General features: G+C 35.5%; 1 protein-coding gene across 3 annotated transcripts; it reads right to left on the bottom strand.

The window, feature by feature from the left end:
• Positions 1-11,535: 11,535 nt before the first annotated feature.
• On the bottom strand, positions 11,536-26,896 carry LOC132549080 (5'-AMP-activated protein kinase subunit beta-2-like). 3 transcript variants are annotated; one of them, XM_060212986.1, is made up of 7 exons: positions 26,442-26,896; positions 24,547-24,701; positions 21,637-21,730; positions 17,761-17,878; positions 16,579-16,712; positions 14,811-14,879; positions 11,536-12,799 (listed from the first exon to the last, which is right to left on the bottom strand). In XM_060212986.1, exons 1-7 carry the CDS (start codon positions 26,568-26,570, stop codon positions 12,722-12,724), a joined length of 777 nt encoding a protein of 258 aa, XP_060068969.1. In that variant the 5' UTR covers positions 26,571-26,896; the 3' UTR covers positions 11,536-12,721. The 3 variants fall into 3 exon arrangements, with proteins under 3 accessions (XP_060068969.1, XP_060068970.1, XP_060068971.1); XM_060212987.1 differs by lacking the exon at positions 21,637-21,730 and adding an exon at positions 20,307-20,400; XM_060212988.1 differs by lacking the exon at positions 26,442-26,896 and adding an exon at positions 25,939-26,228.
• Positions 26,897-26,945: the final 49 nt, after the last annotated feature.

Below are 26,945 nucleotides of genomic sequence, written 5' to 3'. Positions count from 1 at the left end.
TATTCATTTAACTGGGTCACCCTAGGTATTCATTTAACTGGGTCACCCTAGATATTCATTTAACTGGGTCACCCTAGATATTCATTAAAGTGGGTCACCCTAGATATTCATTTAACTGGGTCACCCTAGATATTCATTAAAGTGGGTCACCCTAGATATTCATTTAACTGGGTCACCCTAGATATTCATTAAAGTGGGTCACCCTAGATATTCATTTAACTGGGTCACCCTATGTATTCATTAAAGTGGGCAACCCTAGATATTCATTTAACTGGGTCTCCTAGGTATTCATTAAAGTGGGTCACCCTAGATATTCATTTAACTGGGTCACCCTAGGTATTCATTTAACTGGGTCACCCTAGGTATTCATTAAAGTGGGTCACCCTAGATATTCATTTAACTGGGTCACCCTAGGTATTCATTAAAGTGGGTCACCCTAGATATTCATTTAATTGGGTCACACCAGATATCCATTCAACTTGGCGACACTAGTTATTCATTAAACCGAGTCACACTAGGTATTCATTATATTTGGTTACACTAGATAATTATTGAACTGGGTCAAACTAGATATTCCTGAACTTGCGTCACACTATATTTAATTCAACATTTGGATATAACTGGAAGTACTTATCTGTTAAAGTCTGTGTCGTAAATGGAAACACGAATTTCGCACAGAGGAAAAATGACTTTATTTTACTAAACAAAACCTATAGTACAAGTACACAAAGACCGGGAAGTTGCGGTTAGTTTTATCCCATGCCCGACACTAAGCCTCTCACAGAGGGTTTGTCATTTGAAATGTATTTATTCAACAATCAAAACGGAAAACACTCTTCCTAAGATACATCCGATAAACGATATTGAATTCGGAGATTATCGGGCGGAAGCGGGGTACTGTGAATGTTGGATCAGTAGACAGACCTGTAGGCTGGTACATGAATTATCAACTGTCAAAAGCACGTGATGAAAGGAAGACCAGCCATGGAATGGAACCTCCGGGTTTATAAACTACACACGTAAACTACAGAGACTTAGCTCAAAGGGTTGATGCAGTAAACCAATGCCATTATGATTAAGAGAAAATCTTAAGACACTTTCTTGATGTTCTGTATTTTTTTTCATCTGGATATTTTTGGCGAAAATATATCCCAAAGTAAATGAACACCAGTCTCCGACGCCGGATACGAGACTTTTACATGGTCTTCTGTTAGTAAAACAATGGAAAACAACCTGTGTAATTCTATTATATTAAAATTTATTAATTCATACACAAGATATGCTAAATGTTGTACTAGTTAAAATTTCATCAGGCCAAGGTAGCCTGAATCGACAACACTGAATTACACAACCGTCACTGAATCGTTCTCCTGGCTGACAGTACACCCGAACACGCCCGTCACTGAATCGTTCTTCTGGCTGACAGTACACCCGAACACGCCCGTCACTGAACCGTTTTTCTGGCTGACAGTACACCCGAACACGCCCGTCACTGAATCGTTCTTCTGGCTGACAGTACACCCGAACACGACCGTCACTGAACCGTTCTCCTGGCTGACAGTACACCCGAACACGCCCGTCACTGAATCGTTCTCCTGGCTGACAGTACACCCGAACACGCCCGTCACTGAATCGTTCTCCTGGCTGACAGTACACCCGAACACGCCCGTCACTGAATCGTTCTTCTGGCTGACAGTACACCCGAACACGCCCGTCACTGAATCGTTCTTCTGGCTGACAGTACACCCGAACACGCCCGTCACTGAATCGTTCTCCTGGCTGATAGTACACCCGAACACGATCGTCACTGAACCGTTCTCCTGGCCGACAGTACACCCGAACACGACCGTCACTGCTCTCAAGTGAAATTGGTCTCATCTGTGAATAGTACTTCAGAACAGTAACTGCTGGTGGAGCGCTGTTGTCTCCTGCATCAACAAAACCGGACAGATAACGGGATAATGGGACATCCCGAATCTGCTTCGTACGATTCTGAAACTTCTGTGTCTATGTACGCAAATGAGACGTCCGTATACACGTACCCTGCCGACGTGACGTCATATGTGGACGTCCTGTTAGTGGACGATCCTGTTTCGTGGTCGTCTGGTGAGAATGCCTCCATTAAACATTTACCGAATCAATGTGCCCCCCAAACTCTTTTGCAAATTTCCTCCAAGCCACTCGCACGCAATCAGTATGCAAACGTTCATTTTCGTCCATAAGTAGCACGAAACAATTGTTTTCTGATACAATGCATAGAATTTAATACTACCAATAAACGCAAGAAATTTTGACGGTTCTCTTAGCATGTCTAAGACTCGGAAAACAATATGCGCTGACCACTGACGCCAAGCGAAAGCAAAGTTTAAAAATTGTAACAATCGAACAGGATTTTAATATCTAAATAATGATTTCTTTTAAATTATCATTTTTTTATCTGGATTTTTTATGTATACAGTTTCTTTCTTTCAATTAATGTATAGCGAGATCTATCACCAAGTGAACTATCCAATAATCTAGAAACATTGTGCTGTTCTAGCTTCAGTACTAAACAGTTTAGATCAATATATCTAAAAGAATTATAAATATTGTGGTGTATATCTTGAAACAAATTAATATATCTGTTTATGCTTCACACTGTTTACTGTTGCTAAATTAAAGGGTTTTGGCCACGATCTTTCATGCCATCTTTCAGTCTGAAATGATCCCGTCTCTCTCAGCACTCACACGAGTCTGTCGAATATGCATATTTTGAATGCGAAACAAGGTCACGTGGCGTGTGTTATTAAAGTGTTCCTTCGGTGATAGTGATACTCTCTAACTAAACACTACTTGAAACGTTTCTACATATCATAATGATCAATTTTGTTCGAGCACTAGTTGCATTGAAGATCATCTTGTTCACACAACACCATCTCATCTTGTCAACACAACACCACACCATCTTGTCAACACAACACCACATCATCTTGTCAACACAACACCACACCATCTTGTCAACACAACACCACACCATCTTGTCAACACAACACCACTTCATCTTGTCAACACAACACCACACCATCTTGTCAACATAACACCATATCATCTTGTCAACACAACACCACACCATCTTGTCAACACAACACCACACCATCTTGTCAACACAACACCACACCATCTTGTCAACACGACACCACACCTTCTTGTCAACACAACACCTTATCATCTTGTCAACACAACATCACACCATCTTGTCAACACAACATCACACCATCTTGTCAACACAACATCACACCATCTTGTCAATACAACATCACACCATCTTGTCAACACAACACCACACCATCTTGCTGGGGTGGCTGGAGCCACACACATACACACCCTCCCCAATAATTTTGTTAAAATAAAAATAAAATTGCAAATTTTACAAATGATATTAAATATTCCATGATAATCAAGTTTTAACAGGTCGATTTTCATAATGTCATATACACTGTACTGACAAAACACAATTCTGTGGCAATATTGTACATGTGTATATATTTATTTCTTTAAATCATATCGTTGAAATATTTCAATCTTCATAATATGAAAAGTTTTACTTGACCTTATCGAACAAGAAACTATGTGAAATTAGTCATCTGATGTGAACTTTCCAAATACCCTCTCGCGGTTTTCATGGTTTACACATTCATTTGCAACATCAACTGAATTAATAAATGCAGTCGCCTCTTTGTGGACATGAAGTAGCATGCAGTTGTTCAGACGTTGTTGTGTCATTGTTGATCGCAGATAGGTTTTGATTCTGTGCAATGCTGTTGCTGACCGTTCACTCACAGCATTGGTTGCTGGTATCAAAAGTAACAATTTCAGAAGTTTTATCATGCCTAGTAATGATTTGCAATTTACATTTACTATTGTCATCATCACAATTTGAGAAATTTCACACACAAAAAAACATGGTTGAAAACAAAGTTTTTATGTGTATTTTAACTTTTAAATTTGCAACCAAACAATGCTAAAATTCACCAGCTTAAGGGGGCTTCGCCCCCCTGGTCACCCACCAGGGCTTTGCCCTGGACCCAATGGGGGGCCTAAAGGTGGCCCCCAGACCTCCTGTCTTAATTATGTATGTCAGCCCCTCCAATGTCAAATCGCTTCCGCCGGGCCTGTTAGTGCTTCAGAAAGTGCACGGAACACTGTTTCTAGGAATTCTGCATTAAATTTGAAGTCAAGTTATATTTTATTAATTCTAGTTCACCATAAACTGGATTCACTGAGAGCCACTCGATGCACAAAGACATAACCCGATTATGACACCGGGACCGGAAGCCTGCACCGGATGCGAGCGATGTTGTTGTTTTCAACCGATAACAAGTACATACGTACACAGACCAGAGACACGTCCGCAAACTCACCATTGTCCTGGGTTGTAGTAGGTACATTGTGTTATAATCAGCGACATTTATCGCAAGTTGCCAGCGATTGATTTCTACGTATCTAGTACTTACTATATCGAACTTGCGATGGTTTGACCCCGCCTCTTTGTACCCTCAAGTATTCGTGTGGTTAGGATGAAGTTTCGTTCGAGTACTCGGGGGAAATATTAACCAACCTTGGTCAGAAATTGTTACAGACAATAAAAAAATTGATTAAAATATATCTAGACTGCATTAAAATGAAAGAATGGTTACAACTAATGGCACAAATGATCTGTATTAATGTTATTGAATTATTCAGCGCTGTTGGAAGAACATGCCTAAAACCGCGCTCTTCAGGATAGATAAATTCACCCAGACCGTAACTATGCCAGTCCAATGAGCTCTCTCTCTCTTTCCATTAAAAAAAATTGCCTTCATATAATCACCCCATTCTGATCCTGACCAAGCAATTCTCAATACCATTTCAGTAGCTACTAACACTTCCACAAGCACAAGAGATAATTCTGAACTGTTTAAAAAGTCAGTCTCCCTATTTTCATCAAGATTTTAATCACCATGTTTTGGTCAATAATAAAAAGAGAAGGCTAAATGACCTACCTCTGGCACTCGAAAAGGCTTTGCCGAGAGGTAGCCGCACACAGATACATATTGAAGAGATCCATGAAAAGTAAAAATATATATGCCCGAAAACCGTTTTCTTCTGAATACACTATACAACATTATCTCTCTGAAGATTAGAAACGAAATAATACAAGAAACAATTGCCATGGAAACGGCATTCGCCTTGTGAGGTTAATAGTTCGCAGTAACCTACTTCTACTAATCTCCTCTATAACGCACCAGTTTTCAAAGATTTACCCATATATGAATCTTGATTTCCGTGAAAACTAGCACTGCTGGCGGACGTACGCTGCACCATGCGGATTGCGTGCCACAACAGACATTTGCCAGTATGAATACAACTGTCTTTGGAAGGACGGAAACCTGAAATCGTTTCCTGGTTTGTAAGGTGCATTAAATCTCAAAGGCGAACCAACTGACACAAAGGACTCAAAGTTTTGTTACTTTGTGTGTTGAATTCATTAATTTCAACGCGTTACACATACAGAAAACGATTTAAATAAACTCCATCACCACTCTTCCCTGCATACCACTTACAAAATACTTAGTACATTCTACGGGACAGTTTAAAGACAAACACATAGGAACACAAATTTGTGTCATACTTTCATCCTGATATGCTACTGACAAAGGAGTGCAACTTTGCACATCACGGTTACAATTATCGAGAAATTCCATTTGTTTAATGGAAACATTTGCACGTGTACCAATACGATACTTGCTGTAAAGAACATGATACGGTATTCTTGAAATTTCGAACAAAATTAGCTTTTGTCGGAGAACTTTTGACCGGGATCAACTTGTTGGTCAATAACAACTCTCAAATATAAACTGGCTTCGACAACTTGACATTCTTATTAATTACTTGTATGGCATTTTCTTGGCGTATACCGCCAAGGTATTTTTGAGTTGGAGGTCTTCTTGTATTGCAGCTGAGTATAACGCGGTTGTCGGTAACGATTGCGATGTCTTGCCAATAGACACAATCACGATAGCACTAGACAGTCTCGTGACATCCATAAGATCGAACCACACACCTCTGATCTTTACCAGACCACAATGTTCCACCGACTGAGCTGTCAGTGGACATTCTGTCAAACGAATATTAAGCTAAGGGGATTGAAAGATAAATACAAAGGAGTTATTAGGGTACAGTGACTTGCTTTGTTTATTAACATTGAAAAATGTCTCATATTTCTTATATTTGTTACACCAGCTCACAAGCATTGCGCATGCCCTACCAACGAACACCAGTTCGGGTTCTGCTACCCACCAAGCGTCATTGTGGTACCGGCCCCACCAAGATCATCGCTTGATTTAGTGTTGACGTGCTTTTAAAAAGTCATTTCGATCTACTTTCAATTTAATTCATTAATGAAAGCGTGGTTACGTTGGTGCGGTCAACGACCACAATGTTTTGGGACCGGCTTCCCCATCAATGGTGTTATTGTTGTAGCAGGCCGATCATTAATTGTTAAATCGGAACACCTCTACAATTCTCGGAAGACGAGCTGTTTTCCGACCTTGCCGTAGATGTCCGATATTTATTTTTTATAAACTGATTTGCTTTACAGGAAATGGAGTTGATACCATCGAAAATGTATATAGCGCGAAACCTTAAAAACAGCATTACCTATGGAAGATAGTTAAATTAATTTCAGTCTTTAAATAACATTTTCAAGTAGTTGGATCGTGTCTTGAGGAAAGTATTTGGTCAGAGTAGCACTTGTGGTACCTTTGCTATGGTGATGTTATAAAGTATACGATAATCCATTTCGGAGCTAAAGGTAACGAAATTCCCTGATGTTGAGCTGAAGCCGACAAAATATTTAATGAACATTTGTTACATTACAAACATATTCCTTTCACGACATAAACTTTACACAATAAGGTTGTAATAAGATCAAACAACCTTTTCCCTTGAGCCATGTCACCTTTATACATCACCAATGTGATAACTGTACAAAAGTATGATTCACCGAGACCTGACTGTATTTAAATCTATCCATCTGTACAACAACTTCATAGAGGTCGGAAGTGGTCTAGGATATTTGGTGACCATTTTTCTTTATTATGAACAAGAGGTTCCACAGGATCTTGGCACTCACCATGGTTTGAGCTTTAATAATATTCGGACCTTTTTCATTCTTTTCTCTTCTTTCCTCTGTTTTTGGTCTGCATTATATGGGATTTGAAAATTCCTCTCAACAAATAGCCATAATAATCTAAAGAGAAAAGCATAACTAGAAAGAAGTGGTAACCTACCAATGAAATCTCAGAAAGATCAATCCTGTATTTCTCTAGAAAGACTGATTACAAACTATCATAGTCGAAATCCAAGATGGCCGCATATAAGCCATATTTTTATCAGTCCAAAAATCAACTATGCGCAACACAATACTTGTGTAACCTACGCCTAAAGTTTGAGAGAGTGATCCCACCAATACCTCTAAAGAAATAGCTAAAGTAATCATTTAAGGACAAACAGACAACAGACCAAAAGCAATTCAACATGATGACATTAAAAGTGAGATCCATCTATTGTGTACTAAAGAGTTTTTTTCTTTTTACTGCATATTGACCTATATCCCAAATCTTGAAATGTTGTAAACACATTGGAAAAGGACCAAATACACATGTCACAAGTTTTTAAATCCCTGTAATATTTCTGTAGATACCAGTAACTGAGATGGTAGGCTACCATGAGAACTACAGACATTAATTTTTTTATTCACCAAAGCATACTTCAATGTCTCCTTATCACACTGATTAAGTAGCCATCACAGATCCATGGCGGACCATGTATTAAAAATCTTCTGTACAACACTAAGTATCTGTAATTGTTCTAAGATATAACATTTAAGGGAGACAGAATGTGATTTCAGTAAACCACAATTGCAGATCGCTGTAAAAGGAAGACTGAGAATGTTATAGCTGGTACACAAAGATTCTTCATTATTAAAAAGGTATCTTCCCATGTGTCTAGTACATTTAGCGGATATTTACATACAATATGTACAAAAACATGTAAAACCTGGTCAGTGTTCCAAGTATTTACAAAACCAGACACAGTTGTCTCCCTTGCTTCATCTCCATAGGCTTTTAAGAGATGGAATGAATAACTATTTGTACAAAAATATATGTGAACAATATATACCTGTGTGACCGATACAAAACCTGTAAATTAGTGTAAAGATTACCTTTAACAGTCAGCTCTTCTGACTTACATTGTCATTCAGTTAAGTAGTTATGGTAATTGCAGCAACAGCAACAAGAAATTATTTTATTTAAAATACAAATGTAAATAATTCTTGTCTAAATATGCCTGTTTTCAATTATTCTTCTTGTGGCCTTCAAAAAGTAACATGCAAATAGAATGGAAACTTTTGGAAAATTTTTGAAATACAAAAAACTTTCAGTGGGTAATGTTGAGGTTTACCTAGCCCAACTGTATGGAGAACAAGAATTTTTTTCAGGATGTGTCAGATTGAGATCAACTTCAGGTAATGACTCTAGGGGTTCACATGTCTTTGGAATGGTGCAGGACCGTGTTCAAGGACAGCAACAAACAGGATCTGCCTGATAATAGTCACAAAGTCATCAATACTAACACACGTTCTCTCTCCTGTCCATATGAACTTTGCGATTCCCATTTAGAAAAAGTGTTATGATCACATTGTTTACACTTGTAAATCTACTCCAATGTTACCTGGGCCTAGGTACATATTTACTAAACCATGTCATCAGTATGCAGTATACATCAGGGTTTTTCTATGTGGTTAAAAAAATTGTTGCAGTTTTACCAAAACCTTGAGCGAGAAGTTACATGAAAGATTGTTTTCTCTATTCATTACATTTTCAAAGTATTTCATTGTTGCCATTTTATTTTAAAATCATAAACAGCAACCCCCTTTACAGTTTTTTAAAAATCTAAAGTCATCTTTATCATTAACAAAACTAGCTACTATCTCCATATCACTAAGATCTAAAGTCCTTATCATAAAACCCAATTTGTACCAATAAAAGTAATTACCTTGGCCTATCTATGGATTTCAAAAGCTCACAAATCAAGTCATGTTACATCACTTTTTAATAATAAATTTGTAATTACAGTTTTTTTTTATCACAGAGCAAACTGAGACTTGTATGATGATGCTGATTAAAACACAATGCACCAGTCCAACAACTGTGAAAAACAGAACAAATTGTGTGAAAAATCAACAGATTTTAATGCCATTAGAAATGATGAGGCTTAAAATCATTAAACAAAAGAGGATTCAAGCACTGGATGTGTGTAATAGTTATATCATTTCTACTATCCCAATTGTACTACAAATCAAAGAGCTTAACTCTCGAGTATATATATACATGCTCACATAACTATACAATTTGTATGAGTAGCAAAATCACTCTATTGATTAACAAGAATCAAGTATCATAGCTTAGCGCTTTTCAGTGGCACTGTAACAGATATCATCAACTCATTTACCGGTAGTCGTTCATGAAAGAAAAAGACAAGCATCACTCAAAATCTACTGGTTTACCAATACCTTGAATGTCATGTTATGAAACCATTATTACAGAAAACATTTTAAAAAGTTCATCATGATATTGTTCCAGTAGACATTCACATCATACTAACACTTGAAATAAAAATAACCAGAAAATGACAATATGAAAGATACTGGTTTCTTATAATCTGAGAAACCAATGCTAGTTTTCTGTCACCTGTCTGATACCTCAACATAATCTTTGGTGCAAAGTGACACCCTAATTGAAATAACATCAAATCCAACTGCCTTTCTAACATATCACTTAAAAGTGTACAAATCTTAAAAATTTGGAAAAGAAAATAATTGATAGTTGTATGCAATAGTTTCTATAAATCTGTGTAACTACATTACAAGGAACAGGTATGCAAATAAGATAAAGAACAAATACATGTGTCCAGAAAAATTGGGATCTAAAACATTTTTGATACAGGTATGTAGGTATCTGTAATATTTGTATCTAAAACACAAGAAGGATGAGATACAGATTTATCACATAATCAACCTGTTTTCCACCTGTTTTCATTTCATATGAGAATTTATGAAACTTGTTTTCAGTTTTGTTCCCAAAAGCTCACAAAAATAAAAGTTTTAAAGATTTGTTTCATAAAATCTCATGAAACAAAAACTTGGTTATCATATATATGTAAAATACATGATACAGGTATCTGGAATACAAGAAAAATGTATTAGTATGAGACACCTCTCAAGAATATGAGATTAAAGACAAAACATTTTTTTACATATCACAATCTTGTCCATATTTAAGGGCTGATATACACTGGGCATCCACGTATGTAACAAGATATTCACATATGTAACAAGATATCCACATATGTAACTAGATATCCAAACATGTAACTAGATATACACACATGTAACTAGATATACACACATGTATCTATATATCACAATATGTTACTAGATATCCACATATGTTACTAGATATCTACACATGTAACTAAATATCCACATATGTATCTATACATCACAATATGTTACTAGATATCCACATATGTTACTAGATATCCACACATGTAACTAAATATCCACATATGTATCTATATATCACAATATGTTACTAGATATCCACATATGTTACTAGATATCCACACATGTAACTAAATATCCACACATGAATATCTACCCACACATGAAAATGTATATCCACATATGAAACTAGATATCTACATATGTAACTAGACATCCACATATGTAACACATCTCAGTTGTGTCTAAAAAATTCCTGCCATCTACTTATAATCTCCATGGGAAATTTTGACTATTTGACTATTACACATGCACCAACTTCATTAATGTGAATTGAGAAGATAGTTACATTAATATCAGAATCAATACAGATGACTGATCTAACACCAACCGTGTATCTAGGTCCTAATAGACACGTCTATTATCAGAATCAATACAGATGACTGATCTAACACCAACCGTGTATCTAGGTCCTAATAGATACGTCTATTATCAGAATCAATACAGATAACTGATCTAACACCAATCGTGTATCTGGGGTCTAATAGACACGTCTATTATCAGAATCAATACAGATGACTGATCTAACACCAATCGTGTATCTAGGTCCTAATAGACATGTCTATTATCAGAATCAATACAGATGACTGATCTAACACCAATCGTGTATCTAGGGTCTAATAGACTAGTCTATTATCAGAATCAACACAGATAACTGATCTAACACCAATCGTGTATCTAGGTCCTAATAGACACGTCTATTATCAGAATCAATACAGATGACTGATCTAACACCAACCGTGTATCTAGGTCCTAATAGATACGTCTATTATCAGAATCAATACAGATAACTGATCTAACACCAATCGTGTATCTGGGGTCTAATAGACACGTCTATTATCAGAATCAATACAGATGACTGTCTAACACCAATCGTGTACTAGGTCTATTATCAGAATCAACACAGATGACTGATCTAACACCAATCGTGTATCTAGGGTCTAATAGACTAGTCTATTATCAGAATCAATACAGATAACTGATCTAACACCAATCGTGTATCTAGGGTCTAATAGACTAGTCTATTATCAGAATCAACACAGATAACTGATCTAACACCAATCGTGTATCTAGGGTCTAATAGACTAGTCTATCTTCTGATAATAAAGGTATCCTTCAATGGGTTTTATATGAAGACAGAGAAGTTTTATTTCAACTATATGAAATAAAATGATCAGACAAAACTTTTATTGCACTTTTTTTTGTTAATTCTTTTGTTAGTGTAATTATTTATCAGCATAATCAGGAAAAAAAACAATTTCTTTTAAAAACTTCAATATTTTAAAGCCAGACATTGTGAAAATTTTTGAAATATTACAGTCTTTATGAAATGAAAGAGGAAATTTCTGTTTTTATCACAGTATCTCAGCTTGAACAAATTAAAACATAACTTTGGTCAGTAAATATTTTACATTAGCACTTTAAAATACCATACCTAATCCATGTCAGTGTTTACATGCTCCAATATAAAACCAGTGTTAACAATATACAAACAGATGTACATTGTATAATGTTGTGTGATTACCATTTCATCACATGACCTATGTGTGATGTGATATTATACCATTTTCCTATCTTATAAAACAAAAACTAAACATGATGAAGGTGATGAACAATTCCCTTCCATTTCATGTAATTTTGTTTCCAAAACCTCTGAAATCCTATATAAGTAAAAAATTTAATACGACTGTCACATCATGTCAGATAAAAGTGAATATGAAAATCCAGTTGTCACTGCTGTTAGTCTATACACAATTACATCTATTTACAATTTACAACCCTAATATATACACAGATGTACATATCACATTTCATTCTTTGAACAAAATAAAAGTACAATTTTCTTCCAACTTCAAGCATCCAATCTCTCTTCTTATAGACACACACTCCAATAATATATATTTACACAACAAGCACTCAAGTTTACTTGGTTTAAGCTATTTACATAACAACTCTGTCTAGTTGTGGCAACTCGACAATTATCACATCAGTCATTATCCTCTTTTATTCCTTAAAAATAATCCTAAAATAGCTGTCAGTCTGACATGAGCCAATTAATTAAATTATACACAGAAGCTATATTGGTTTGTATAGTAGAGTAGTCACATACTTTTTCCTGAATCTATGAGTGCCGCTAAGCACCATCACACCATCCTGTAAACAAAGAAATACAGTTAAAAAAATCATCACACCATCCTGTAAACACTGTATAGTTATACACAATCACACCACCCTGTAAACACTGTATAGTTATACACAATCACACCACCCTGTAAACACTGTATAGTTATACACAATCACACCATCCTGTAAACACTGTATAGTTATACACAATCACACCATCCTGTAAACACTGTATAGTTATACACAATCACACCATCCTGTAAACACTGTATAGTTATACACAATCACACCATCCTGTAAACACTGTATAGTTATACACAATCACACCATCCTGTAAACACTGTATAGTTATACACAATCACACCATCCTGTAAACACTGTATAGTTATACACAATCACACCATCCTGTAAACACTGTATAGTTATACACAATCACACCATCCTGTAAACACTGTATAGTTATACACAATCACACCATCCTGTAAACACTGTATAGTTATACACAATCACACCATCCTGTAAACACTGTATAGTTATACACAATCACACCACCCTGTAAACACTGTATAGTTATACACAATCACACCACCCTGTAAACACTGTATAGTTATACACAATCACACCATCCTGTAAACACACACAATCACACCATCCTGTAAACACTGTATAGTTATACACAATCACACCACCCTGTAAACACTGTACAGTTATACACAATCACACCACCCTGTAAACACTGTATAGTTATACACAATCACACCACCCTGTAAACACTGTACAGTTATACACAATCACACCACCCTGTAAACACTGTATAGTTATACACAATCACACCATCCTGTAAACACTGTATAGTTATACACAATCACACCATCCTGTAAACACTGTATAGTTATACACAATCACACCATCCTGTAAACACTGTATAGTTATACACAATCACACCATCCTGTAAACACTGTATAGTTATACACAATCACACCATCCTGTAAACACTGTATAGTTATACACAATCACACCATCCTGTAAACACTGTATAGTTATACACAATCACACCACCCTGTAAACACTGTATAGTTAAATTACATATGTTAAAACTAAACACAATCACACCATCCTGTAAACACTGTACAGTTATACACAATCACACCATCCTGTAAACACTGTACAGTTATACACAATCACACCATCCTGTAAACACTGTATAGTTATACACAATCACACCATCCTGTAAACACTGTATAGTTATACACAATCACACCATCCTGTAAACACTGTATAGTTATACACAATCACACCACCCTGTAAACACTGTATAGTTATACACAATCACACCATCCTGTAAACACTGTACAGTTATACACAATCACACCACCCTGTAAACACTGTATAGTTATACACAATCACACCATCCTGTAAACACTGTACAGTTATACACAATCACACCACCCTGTAAACAATATAATGTTTTACACCATTACACCATCTTGTAAACACTATACTGTTATACACATAAAAATAAAACCAAATCCCTACTAACATTTTTGAATGTAAATAGCAACATGTACAACATTTTACAATGAAATAGAAAGATTCTTTTAGTATAATCATTGATTCACAAACATTTGACAACTGGGTACAGTCCATATCTTAATTGATTACCATTTCTTGTTTACTGTTCTTACACCAACTATATCCATCTTAAAACATTTAACGTGTAAAGGAATTAAAATTTAATAAAGAAAATTGAAAATCAATTCTTCTTGAATATTCACAATAACTTGAGAGCTGAAGATTTTATCTTAATTACATCATCCATTTTACAGATCACAGATTAAGTAAATAACAAGAATGTCTCAGATATTAATGCTCCCAGTCCCATCCAAATTTACAGCTTCTATAAAGTAACAGTGAACATTGAACTCTAAAACACACATCACTATAAATAGGCTTTCTTATAGTTTATCTTAAAATCATTATGGAGACTTTGACCTTTGAATCCTCTTTTATTTTGAAGTATTCAAATGATACAGCTACCTACCTTTATAGACAATGCATAAAGATGGTTTAACATCACATGGTTGGGTTCAGGCAGCAGGGTCGGCTCACACTAAAATCATAAACCACTGATATTTATAATTTTGTTTTAATAAAAAATACATGCACATGAAACATGTTTAATTAGATTTCAATAATTACTCTTGCTAGCCTTGATGAAAGCAAGCAGGCCATTTTACAATTGTTTTATAGAAGAGAAAAATCTGAAGTTCTTACACATGTGTCCATTTCCATTTATGTTTCAAATTACATATGTTAAAACTAAACCTTAACGAAATTTTAACAATGGTACCTGGTAATGTAGTGTCCATGCTGATTCAAAATTACATGCTTTGTGTGCCAATGTCAATTCAGACTTACATTATTAGCTGGTGTGTCCATGTAGATTGTGTCTTTCATGAGCATGTGTGCCCATGTTGAATGAGACTTACATGAGCTTGTGTGTCCATGTTGAACGTGACTTACATGAGCTGTTGTGTCTATGTTGAATGTGACTTACTTGAGCTGGTGTGTCTTTGTTGAATGTGACTTACAACGATTGTGTGTCTATGTTGAATGTGACTTACATGAGCTGGTGTGTCTATGTTGAATGAGACTTACATGAGCTTGTGTGTCCATGTTGAATGTGACTTACTTGAGCTGGTGTGTCTTTGTTGAATGTGACTTACAACGATTGTGTGTCTATGTTGAATGTGACTTACATGAGCTGGTGTGTCTTTGTTGAATGTGACTTACACGAGCTTGTGTGTCCATGTTGAATGTGACTTACATGAGCTGGTGTGTCTATGTTGAATGTGACTTACATGAGCTGGTGTGTCTATGTTGAATGTGACTTACATGAGCTGGTGTGTCTATGTTGAATGAGACTTACATGAGCTTGTGTGTCCATGTTGAATGTGACTTACTTGAGCTGGTGTGTCTTTGTTGAATGTGACTTACAACGATTGTGTGTCTATGTTGAATGTGACTTACATGAGCTGGTGTGTCTTTGTTGAATGAGACTTACATGAGCTTGTGTGTCCATGTTGAATGTGACTTACATGAGCTGGTGTGTCTTTGTTGAATGAGACTTACATGAGCTGGTGTGTCTATGTTGAATGTGACTTACATGAGCTGGTGTGTCTATGTTGAATGTGACTTACATGAGCTGGTGTGTCTATGTTGAATGTGACTTACATGAGCTGGTGTGTCTATGTTGAATGTGACTTACATGAGCTGGTGTGTCTATGTTGAATGAGACTTACATGAGCTTGTGTGTCTATGTTGAATGTGACTTACATGAGCTGGTGTGTCTATGTTGAATGTGACTTACATGAGCTGGTGTGTCCATGTAGATTGTGTCTTTCATGAGCATGTGTGCCCATGTTGAATGAGACTTACATGAGCTTGTGTGTCCATGTTGAATGTGACTTACATGAGCTGTTGTGTCTATGTTGAATGTGACTTACTTGAGCTGGTGTGTCTTTGTTGAATGTGACTTACAACGATTGTGTGTCTATGTTGAATGTGACTTACATGAGCTGGTGTGTCTTTGTTGAATGAGACTTACATGAGCTTGTGTGTCTATGTTGAATGTGACTTACAACGATTGTGTGTCTATGTTGAATGTGACTTACATGAGCTGGTGTGTCTTTGTTGAATGAGACTTACATGAGCTTGTGTGTCTATGTTGAATGTGACTTACTTGAGCTGGTGTGTCTTTGTTGAATGTGACTTACAACGATTGTGTGTCCATGTTGAATGTGACTTACATGAGCTGGTGTGTCCTTGTTAAGTATGACCTGCAGTAGATGAGGAGGTAGTATAGGGGGCCCACTATGTTTCTCTCCAGGCCGTCTGGGGGGTACTTCCTGCCCATAATCATTTTGTGGACCACTGATGTCGACTGTAGAATAAAAATAATCATTTTGACAATCTCCATCTCCTACTGACTCTAGTAATCACATCTGTGTACCACAACAGCTTTGTATAGTGAACTTCATACTCGCATCTGTGTACCACAAACATGTATACAGACCTTCATACTCACATCACTTACCTTCATACTCGCATCTGTGTACCACAAACATCTATACACACCGACTCTCGAGCTCATATCTGAGTGACTCACATCTGTGTACCACAAACATCTTTGTATACAGACCTTCATACTCACATCTGTGTACCACAAACATCTTTGTATACAGACCTTCATACTCACATCTGTGTACCACAAACATCTTTGTATACAGACCTTCATACTCACATCTGTGTACCACAAACATCCATACACACTGACTCCCGAGTTCATCTCTGAGTGACTCACATCTGTGTACCACAAACATCTATACACATCGACTCTCTAGCTCATATCTGAGTGACTCACGTCTGTGTACCACAAACATCTATACACACCGACTCTCGAGCTCATATCTGAGTGACCTAAGTATACATGGCATTCTGACCCTCATACTTACATCTGTGTACCACAAACAGCTATGTATTTAGACAAACATATTGATATCTGTGTGACACAAACATCCATGTTATATTAACCCTTATACTCACATCTAGATGACACAAACATCCATGTTATATTAACCCTTATACTCACATCTAGGTGACACAAACATCCATGTTATACTAACCCTTACACTCACATCTAGGTGACACAAACATCAATGTTATACTAAACCTTATACTCACATCTAGGTGACACAAACATCAATTTTATACTAACCCTTATACTCACATCTAGGTGACACAAACATCAATGTTATACTGACCCCCATACTCTGTGTGACACACACATCAATGTTATACTGACCCCCATACTCTGTGTGACACACACATCAATGTTATACTGACCCCCATACTCTGTGTGACACACACATCTTCCTTACAATGATTTTCATATACTACAAATCCCTTATAGTTCTTATTTTCATACTTACGTCGTTTGGCACTGTTGGTGTTTTTGCTATCCAGTGCTAATGCTTCAAATACTTCAAAGTCTGATTTTTTCACATTGATGACATTGTTCAATGTACCCACAGTATTTTCTACAGTAGGCTGAAAAATACAGAGATTGTGTCACATATCATAGTAAAAGATTGACATCCGATAACCTTTACATTTGTAATACAGCTCATGTTACACCAATATTCTAGGTTATTTTTTAATTATAAACAAAGGTTGAGATCCTAAACCACTTTTACTTTATATAATGTATATCAAGTTACAGTGTGCATGAAGAAATCTGTTGAATTTCTGATGTGATTGTACCACTTTGTGAGGACACACACAAGAAACAATGAAACACAAAATACTGTATATTATACAGAGAGAAGAGTTTCTCTGTTGTAACTATTGTTTGGAGTATAACATCTATTCCTGTCCTGATATTTCATGTCTTTTCTCCCCTTTTTCTTTTTCTGCCTTTATTGTCCGTGAACAGAAAGGGTATGTTGCAGGCAGGGTCTCCTTGTAGTACCTAGTGGTGAACGACACACTGAAGACCGGTCTTATGGTATCAAAAGCAATGAGATAAATTTGTCTTGTCCAGGCCCAGTAACACAACCACAGCTCAGACTGGTCCATGTCTCAGCGGAGCAATTGTGGCCCCTACTATTTCTTTTCTTTTCGGTATGAAATGGATAAAGGAACTTTCACAAAGGGACACACCATATTTGAAATAAAACAAATTTCTCTGCACTTCCAGCACTTGTAAAACTTTATGTATTGACAATCTATATGATAATCATTGATTAATACTAAATTTCTTTTAATTGATCTTCAAATTTAACTTTTTCTTTCACACATATATATGACACACTAGCAAATTATACTTGTCTCTAACGGTCATTTATGGAAAGGAAAATATTCTTAATTCAAATCACAACAATGACTGTTATCTATAACGACAAGCACTATAAGGCCAAGTAGTGACAGATGACACCACAGAAAGACTGATTGTATACCAGCTTCAGAAACAATTTAACCTTGAAAATCGATTACTTGGTAACGAGATACAGTTTAGCTTCTAATTTTGTATTTATAAATGTCCTGTCAATCTCTCTGTAGAGAGTAAAAAATATTCTGTCAGTTGAAGTTAAGATTCCACCGCATACAATGGAACATGCAACCGAACTTGTTGCCATATCAGGCACTTGTACTGGATACCATGGATTATGCATGTAGGATTACAATAAGCATGGTCACTTAAATACTGGCATTAGCAACACTAAATTCTAAGAATCCCATCCCTAAATATAAAATGTTGTTGTTCATGATACAAAGAGTTAAAAAAAGTTGGCAGAAAAAGTAAATATGATTGGTTAAACACTGACAAGATATATAAAATATTAAGTTACTTTTTTGTTATACAACTCAAGTTGACCCCCTTCCCTGTTAGATCTGCCATTATTCTTAATGTTATACAACACACTGAAATTTCCTTAGATCAATTAACACTAATTAAATTCAATAAATTCAATAAGATATACAGAATTATCTGTATTCCAAGGACTCAATTCTCACTTCATCTGAATTTCATTGAAATAGTTCAATCTTTCCCATAAAGAGCGTATTCTGACTGTTGATTAGTGAAACTCTTACAGCTGCCTGATGCTGTGGTGTCTTAGATTCTACACAGAACACGGTAAATAGGACAGGACCATATCAAATTTACTTGTACAAGGAGATAATATTGCCAGAGTTCTTAATAATTTCTTACATCACAGATGGTTTACTAATACAGCACTTATACAGAAAGCTTATACAGAGTGGAATATATGGACACATGCATACATTGAAGTTATCTCCCTTTAAGAAACAATATCAAATGTACACTGTATGCTATTATATTGCAGGCAATTGTTACTTTTATGCTAGCCTGAACTTAAATATGTATGTATTTGTAACTTACTATGTGTGATATATATAGTACAAAAGGTCGTAGACCTAGTCGTAGGTAACTATGGATTATATGATACATACAAGCAAGAGTTGTAACCCTTGTCAGCGCCTGTTGATTTTGCTATTGATGGTATGCCATGCTCAAAGACATAACTGGTCCCTTTATCATTTTCTTGAGAAACACAATCCGCAACAGGAAGGGAGGGTCATATTATAAAAAGGTATGTTACAGGTATAGGATATATTACAGAGGTTTGTAACCCTAATCTGAAGTCCCTATTATGTATACATACTATGGAGCATGATATGCCTATAACATGTATAAGTAGCAGAAGAGAATAGTATAACCCTAGTGTGTGGTCATGTTAAACTGCAGGTATTAATTATAAGGAGCACAAAATACACATATAACAAAATTTGGAGATTATACATCTAGCTACAGAACATAATACTTCTGTTTGTGTTACACCTAATACAAGAGATTTTATCAACTATATATGATACCATCCCTGTGGTCCTCTATAATCTATAGTTTTGTGTGTTGTACATTATACAGATACAAGACAAGGGGACATAACTCTACCTCCTCCTCGCCGTGTATCCACTGCCCATCCACATGAAATTTATATTGATGCTCCCCCTCTGGCAGATCTAAAATCGTGATAAAGTTCCCATGGCTGAAAAACAGTGAAAGAGGTCCAAACATAAAACAAAGCCACAGCAGAACTATTTGTACATAATTAGCATGCATACCAACACCAATCAAGCTTTCAACAAAAGGAAATGTTAGCTCTAATGAGAGCACTTGGAAAACAGCCCACAGGATGAAGAAGCTTCGTTTCCACAAACACATTTGAGATGAAACAGGAAATAATGATGAAACTCCAGTTTCAAATTTTTGAATAAGTATTTCAATTAACATATCGTTAGTAATATCTTGTACTTTTCCTTTAATTTGGGACTTGTCCATATTTTGAGAAAACACTATACAAAATGAATTGCTTTAATAGCTATGAACTGTCAGGCAATACTCTGTTCATTATTAAAACAAATAACACAAGTATTTTTTTTATAGAAATGACAAAAACCTCCATGACAACTAGACTTCCTACACATGTAGGTATGGATAACACAGTAATTACAGAACACTGTCCTTAATATTGTAAACCAGGACAATGTACCACAGTAATTATCACTTCTGTTTCTTGACAAAATGCCAGATATTTAAGCTTTAAAATACAATAACAAAGGTCATAGGTTACATGATGTGATTTAAATATGAATGGAATGTACTGAGACAAGTAGCTGAATCCCACATGATTTCCTGTTTCACCATGAGTAAACATACACTTGTATAACAAACACATTGGTCTCCATCTGCCAACATTGTACTGACAGCAAAACCCACATCACAACATCATAATAATAAATATCAAAATGTGTCAAGGTGATCATTTCACCAACCTATTACAATTACACAACCTCTAATTGTAAGAAATTGTATTTCGAAGGTATTGTCAGTACGGTATATATATGATGACAGAGAAAATCAATGAGTATTAAAAGGAAACTGCATGCTCTACAACAAAAGATATATATACGGTGAGAAACAAAACAAACTTGTCTGATGTGTGTTTACAGTAGGATACTGTTCATCTTATCTAGCCAGTCTAAGCCAGTCTAAGGTATACCCAGGTTACTCTGATAATGAGACGGACATCTTGAGTAGGTACACATTGTCCCAGATCACAGACATGTACAGATGAGAAATGTGCATCTTCAAATTAGTATATAATGTCTAACAGTGTTAAATGTAGATCTGTAGAATGTCTGTGATACAGGGTTACAGATTTGTAACTAGGAGAAGAACAGAATTCCTCCAACACACACACAGGTCATCAAAAGTGGAGTACCTCGTTAGGGTTGTGCACCCACTGACCATCAACAAAAAACTTATATTGATGGTCTCCTTCCTCTATATTCACAATAGCAAAAAAATCACCATGGCTGAAATAAGAAAGACACAACACATATGTTAGCTGACAATTACTATTACTTTCTGTGGGGTATAGACAGTTCATAATCATGAAGTAAGAATTTCTATGGGTCATTTTAAAGTGTAGTCACTTGATACATGTACTAGTCACATCACACGCGTCTAGTCAAACTTCCAATGGACATCTTAACATGTAGTCACATCATACACATTTAGTCACATCATAATATTTAATCACATCATACATATTTAATTACATCATACACATATATTTACACTTCTATAGACCATCTTATTAACGTTGTCATACACATGTAGTCACACTTCCTACTCACTGTGAGGTTCAGTTTTTACATGCATTCACCTATACATCAAGAGTAGAGGTCAACTCATAATGACACTGCACCTGAAGGGGGATCATTATAACTTCATACTAACTACAAATAACACATTCAAGCACAAATTTTGAAAGTCAGTCCGATATGTAATACAGGTAGGAATCATTAAAATCAAGGTCAGAATAAGGAGGATATTATTTAACAGACACAATTTGTCACAAAACATATGTGGTGCAATGACTATAGGATAAACAAAACAGAATGTCCATGAATATATATAATACACACTGCAAGAATGCAAAATGACAATTATTAATGTATCAAAATTATAAATTGCAAACTTGAGATTTTCATTACACTAGTATTTATATTTGAATTATTTACTACAAAAGTGCAGTAATTAAAAATGCCCTGCAGCCATCGTCATCGCCTATGCCAGTAAAGCTTATGTAGACTGTAGAGACTTGACACATAAATTTTGCATGTCAACAACCCCTACAATTTTGGTACCAAAGATTAGTACATACATTGTATACTAAAATAAAAGGTTCAATATCGATGATCAGTTCCTTTTTTTGTTAAGTCTGGTATGTTGTCATTTTTAACATGTCTCAATCTGAACATTTACCAAATATTTTCCAAAAAAATTAATCATACCCTATAGATCAGTGGTTTGCAATAGATAAGAGGATTTTACAGTTAGCAAGGTAGTAATAATCAACATTATGAGTAATATATGGCGTTGCATACTAACAGCACTATACCAGTATATTGTAATTGACTTTCAAATTAAGTACATAACACCAGTGGACTGGCATTCATCTAACTGGTCTAAATCATTATATATATTTCTTAATTGTTAGGCGATCAGTATAACAATATAACTTGTGGATTTGAGTCTGTCATAACATACTCCAAACATGGACATTATCTTAGCTGTATGGAAATTTGTGATGCATCATAACTTGTTAAACACTTCAATGTTATCTCGCGCTTATACAGTGTATTGCTATATAATGTGATTTAACATGCAGAAAACACTGCTAAAATTAGTATAAACAATCTATTATCCTATTTTTGATATGTACAGTGATTCGTCTAAAGACGTTATAAGAATCTTCAGTTTGAATTGAGTTCTGAAATTGAATTTTCCTTTTAAAGGAAATTTTGTAAAATCTACATTTTACATATACCTCAAAAATTTGGATTCCGGTTTTCTTTTCCCACAAAAATGAAAAGACACTTCAACTTAGTCATTATAATTACACAAAAGTTATCAGATACAAGCAAATTAAAAGTTTTGTTTAGATTCAATTTATTTCAACAAAGGGGTTGACATTAACTTTTTTCTGTACTTGCCTTTTCAGACAAATTACAGGTAAAATGACTCGTCTGAAAGAAAGAATTTCTTGTCCAAATTGATAACTTTCAATTTTAAAAGGTAATTTTTAAAAATGTTTGACTTGCATAAAGCAACAAGATTGTAATCACGACAATTCAATGCACGAAATTATTGATATTTACCATGAATATAGAGGTTGTCTGATCAGCTATGGTTTTTTAATGTCTACATATACCACAATACATCACACCTACTAGATGTCCATTACTAGTATAAGTAGAGGGTCCAGGAGTATCAGCCTCTGTTATCACCTTACTTCTACTTTCGTCTTTTTAATCTTTATAATACAGCCCTACAAATTCACTTTTCCATGACCCCTGGAATTTTCAAGACTGCTTTTATCGCATTAATTTTTTTTCTCTATTACAGATAGATCCTCTTCTTCTACACTCTTTCACCAATTGTTTGACCTGTTTCTAAGGAAGCCAAATTTAATCAGTCTGCTTTCCATTTTAGACTTTTTCTCTCATTTCATCAGCATTGACGCAGTGTCTTACAAGTTAACTTTGCGTGCCTTTTTATGTCAAACAAATCAGTAAGGATGTTTGCATATTTTCGTCTTTGGAAATTTAGGTAGCATTTGTATGCAGCTCTGAATTAAACAATTTCCCCTTTAGAGCATCACTTCCATTGTACTCAGTGTCATGTGTACACGTTCACCCCAATATCAACTTAGTTTTTGCATATTTTCGTCTTTGGAAATTTAGGTAGCATTTGTATGCAGCTCTGAATTAAACAATTTCCCCTTTAGAGCATCACTTCCATTGTACTCAGTGTCATGTGTACACGTTCACCCCAATATAAACTTAGTTTTTGCTTATCTTACTTAGAGTATAAAGTAATTAATGATTTCAGAATACAAATAAAAATACAGATAAATATTTCTCATTTATCTCATCAGACAAATGTTTCAATGTCTTCACTTCACTGACAGCAATTTTATTTGGTACTGGACAAGCGGACAAGCGTTAATGTTGACCCCAAATGATTATGGATACATAACTACACATGTGTTCCTCCTTATAGATCATTTAATTACATTTTGGTATACTTGATATAGAAATCATTATGAGACAATGTACAGTACCTTTTAGCGAGTGGTATCTTTTGTCGCCACTGGTTAAATGATCCTGATATGTACACTTCCTTGCCACCGCCTTCCCATTTGAACACTGTAGGTAATAACTTTTCTTTAAGATTCTCTGGGTCACCCTGACTTTGTGTGGTGGCAGCTCTGGCCCTCTGAAATAAAAATGTCAGATAATTATCTATATCATAAACAACTAAATATCAATCTTCACGATTTTGTGTATACATATTAAACCCAAAAATGATATCATTGATATCACATATATACAAATCTATTTTTGAATTGTGCATATATTCATAAACTTTGAATAAGACATATCAAGGTCTTGCATATCATGCAATTGACATTTTTTCTTTTTTCAATTTGAATAAAGACAAAGTTTAAGGGTTACATTTGACTTGAGCCAATCAAACATACACAATCTTTGACAGGGAACAGTTGAATATGCCCAGTTGTCATGGCTGATCATGATGGCAGGTATAATTAATGAGTTCAGTAATTAAGATTAATCAATTCCAGAATATTTGTATATATTGATTTCTCAAACTTAAAATTGCTATTTCTGCCTGATAGAAACTTTCACATAAATACTTTATATGCACAAGACAGGAGAGAAGGCATTTCGACTTACCCTCTATTACATAGATACTCTTTATCTAACAAATATACTTGTATATTGTAATGAAGGTTTGTTACAATATACAAGTAATGAAGGTTTGTTAATCCTTTGCTGTCTATATTCCTCCTCTCCCAGGTTTGTTCTACCACATTAAAATGTTTGGCAAGTAAAAAGTAATAGCTATAAGATTTAGATGTAAGGTTCACCAAGTCTAACTAGTGCACTCACTTTTAATTTCCAAAGCCCAGGCTGTCTGCACACACTAATTAACATCAAATCGCCTATAAATGAACAAGAGGCAGTTCTTCCCCTATTTCACTGGTAAATTAATAATCTAAACCTTCAAAAATCTTGCTCCTATCACAATAATGGCATGCTGCCGTAGTCTAAAAATGAGTTAATGATAAAAAATGTTAGTATATGTTATATATCGTACACCATCTTAATATCACTGTATCTAATGATGTGATAGGTGTCATATGTTTACAGATTTTTTGCAACTCAAACACTAGTCTACTGGATGGACTTAGTTAAGTACTACTGAAGGTCATGTACAGGTAGGCATACCATGATCATGACCTATAGCTAATTTATATATAAACATCCTAAAATTGTAAAAAAAAAATTCTTCATTAAAAATTGTCATTATCATAAGATTACTTATAAAGGTATTTCCTGTATTTATCAATAAACAAACTGCAACACGTATGCTATTGAAGGTCAACAACTAAATGCCCGTTTTGATAACTTTAATTGGTCCTTTGTCTTACCACTCCATCATTACAAAGACTTTCATTTACTTCCACCTCAAAGGCTCTGGCGTCATGTAAATCTTGCAGGAACTGTTCAATTTCTCCGTGCATAAACATGGTTACTATCAGTGCGGTATATGAATAACAAAAACTAATATAGAAAATGTTTCCCTTTCCTTTACGGCCTCGAATGTCGGATGAACAGATTTGGGCTGCGACCTCGTGTTGATTCGACCGAAAAGCGGCAATGGCAACACATACGCTTTAACAGAAAAATAACGATGTGCTTATAATCTTCTGTTTCCACACCAACAAAAATATAAATTCGCGAAATAAGAAAGGCAACAGAAATAGACAAGGACACAATGAAATCAGTACACGCAAGCATGTAAACAACTGCTGAATATTCAGATCCATGTGACCTTGACCTTTAAACCAGTCATGAAACCCCCTCCTTCGTGAATATATCGACACACCATACAAATCATAAACCGTTTTTCTATTAACTCGTTTTTACCTACCCGAAAGTTTGGCGGAAGGACATCTGGAGGGTCGAATGATCCCGAATCGTTCATATATCGACCAGCTGTTAAAGATGGCCCCATGTCATCTCCAGACGCATGGCGACCCTTTTGAGTTGTGTTTCCCATTGCTTCACCGAACTGATAACAAGATCGACTGGTATTGTTGAAGCAGAAGGATGTTCAGTTGAGGTATGCGGTGAATAAGAAGCAAACTAATTTAAAGAAGAGGAAATCACTCAAGATGTAGGCAATGACGTTTCGCCAGCTCGACAGGTTCAATGAACTGCATGTGCGTTGACTATTCACACGTCAAAATAAGCAGGCATTAATCAAAAGAAAAATACAATTATCCCCTACTTAAACAGTATAATGTTTTAAATGTAAACTATGTCATTCTGCCTTTCACTTCCATTCTGGTCAAACATATATCAATTAATAAATCGCGAGGTGAACGAAGCGGTCTGCAAAGGTAAACAAACATGGAGGATGATAATCCCCATT

Source organism: Ylistrum balloti, unplaced genomic scaffold (assembly GCF_031769215.1).
Source record: "Ylistrum balloti isolate Yb309-2 unplaced genomic scaffold, AGI_CSIRO_Ybal_v1 Utg370042, whole genome shotgun sequence".
In the NCBI taxonomy this organism is placed as follows: Eukaryota; Metazoa; Mollusca; class Bivalvia; order Pectinida; family Pectinidae; genus Ylistrum; species Ylistrum balloti.
This window is presented reverse-complemented; position numbering and strand designations above follow the sequence as displayed.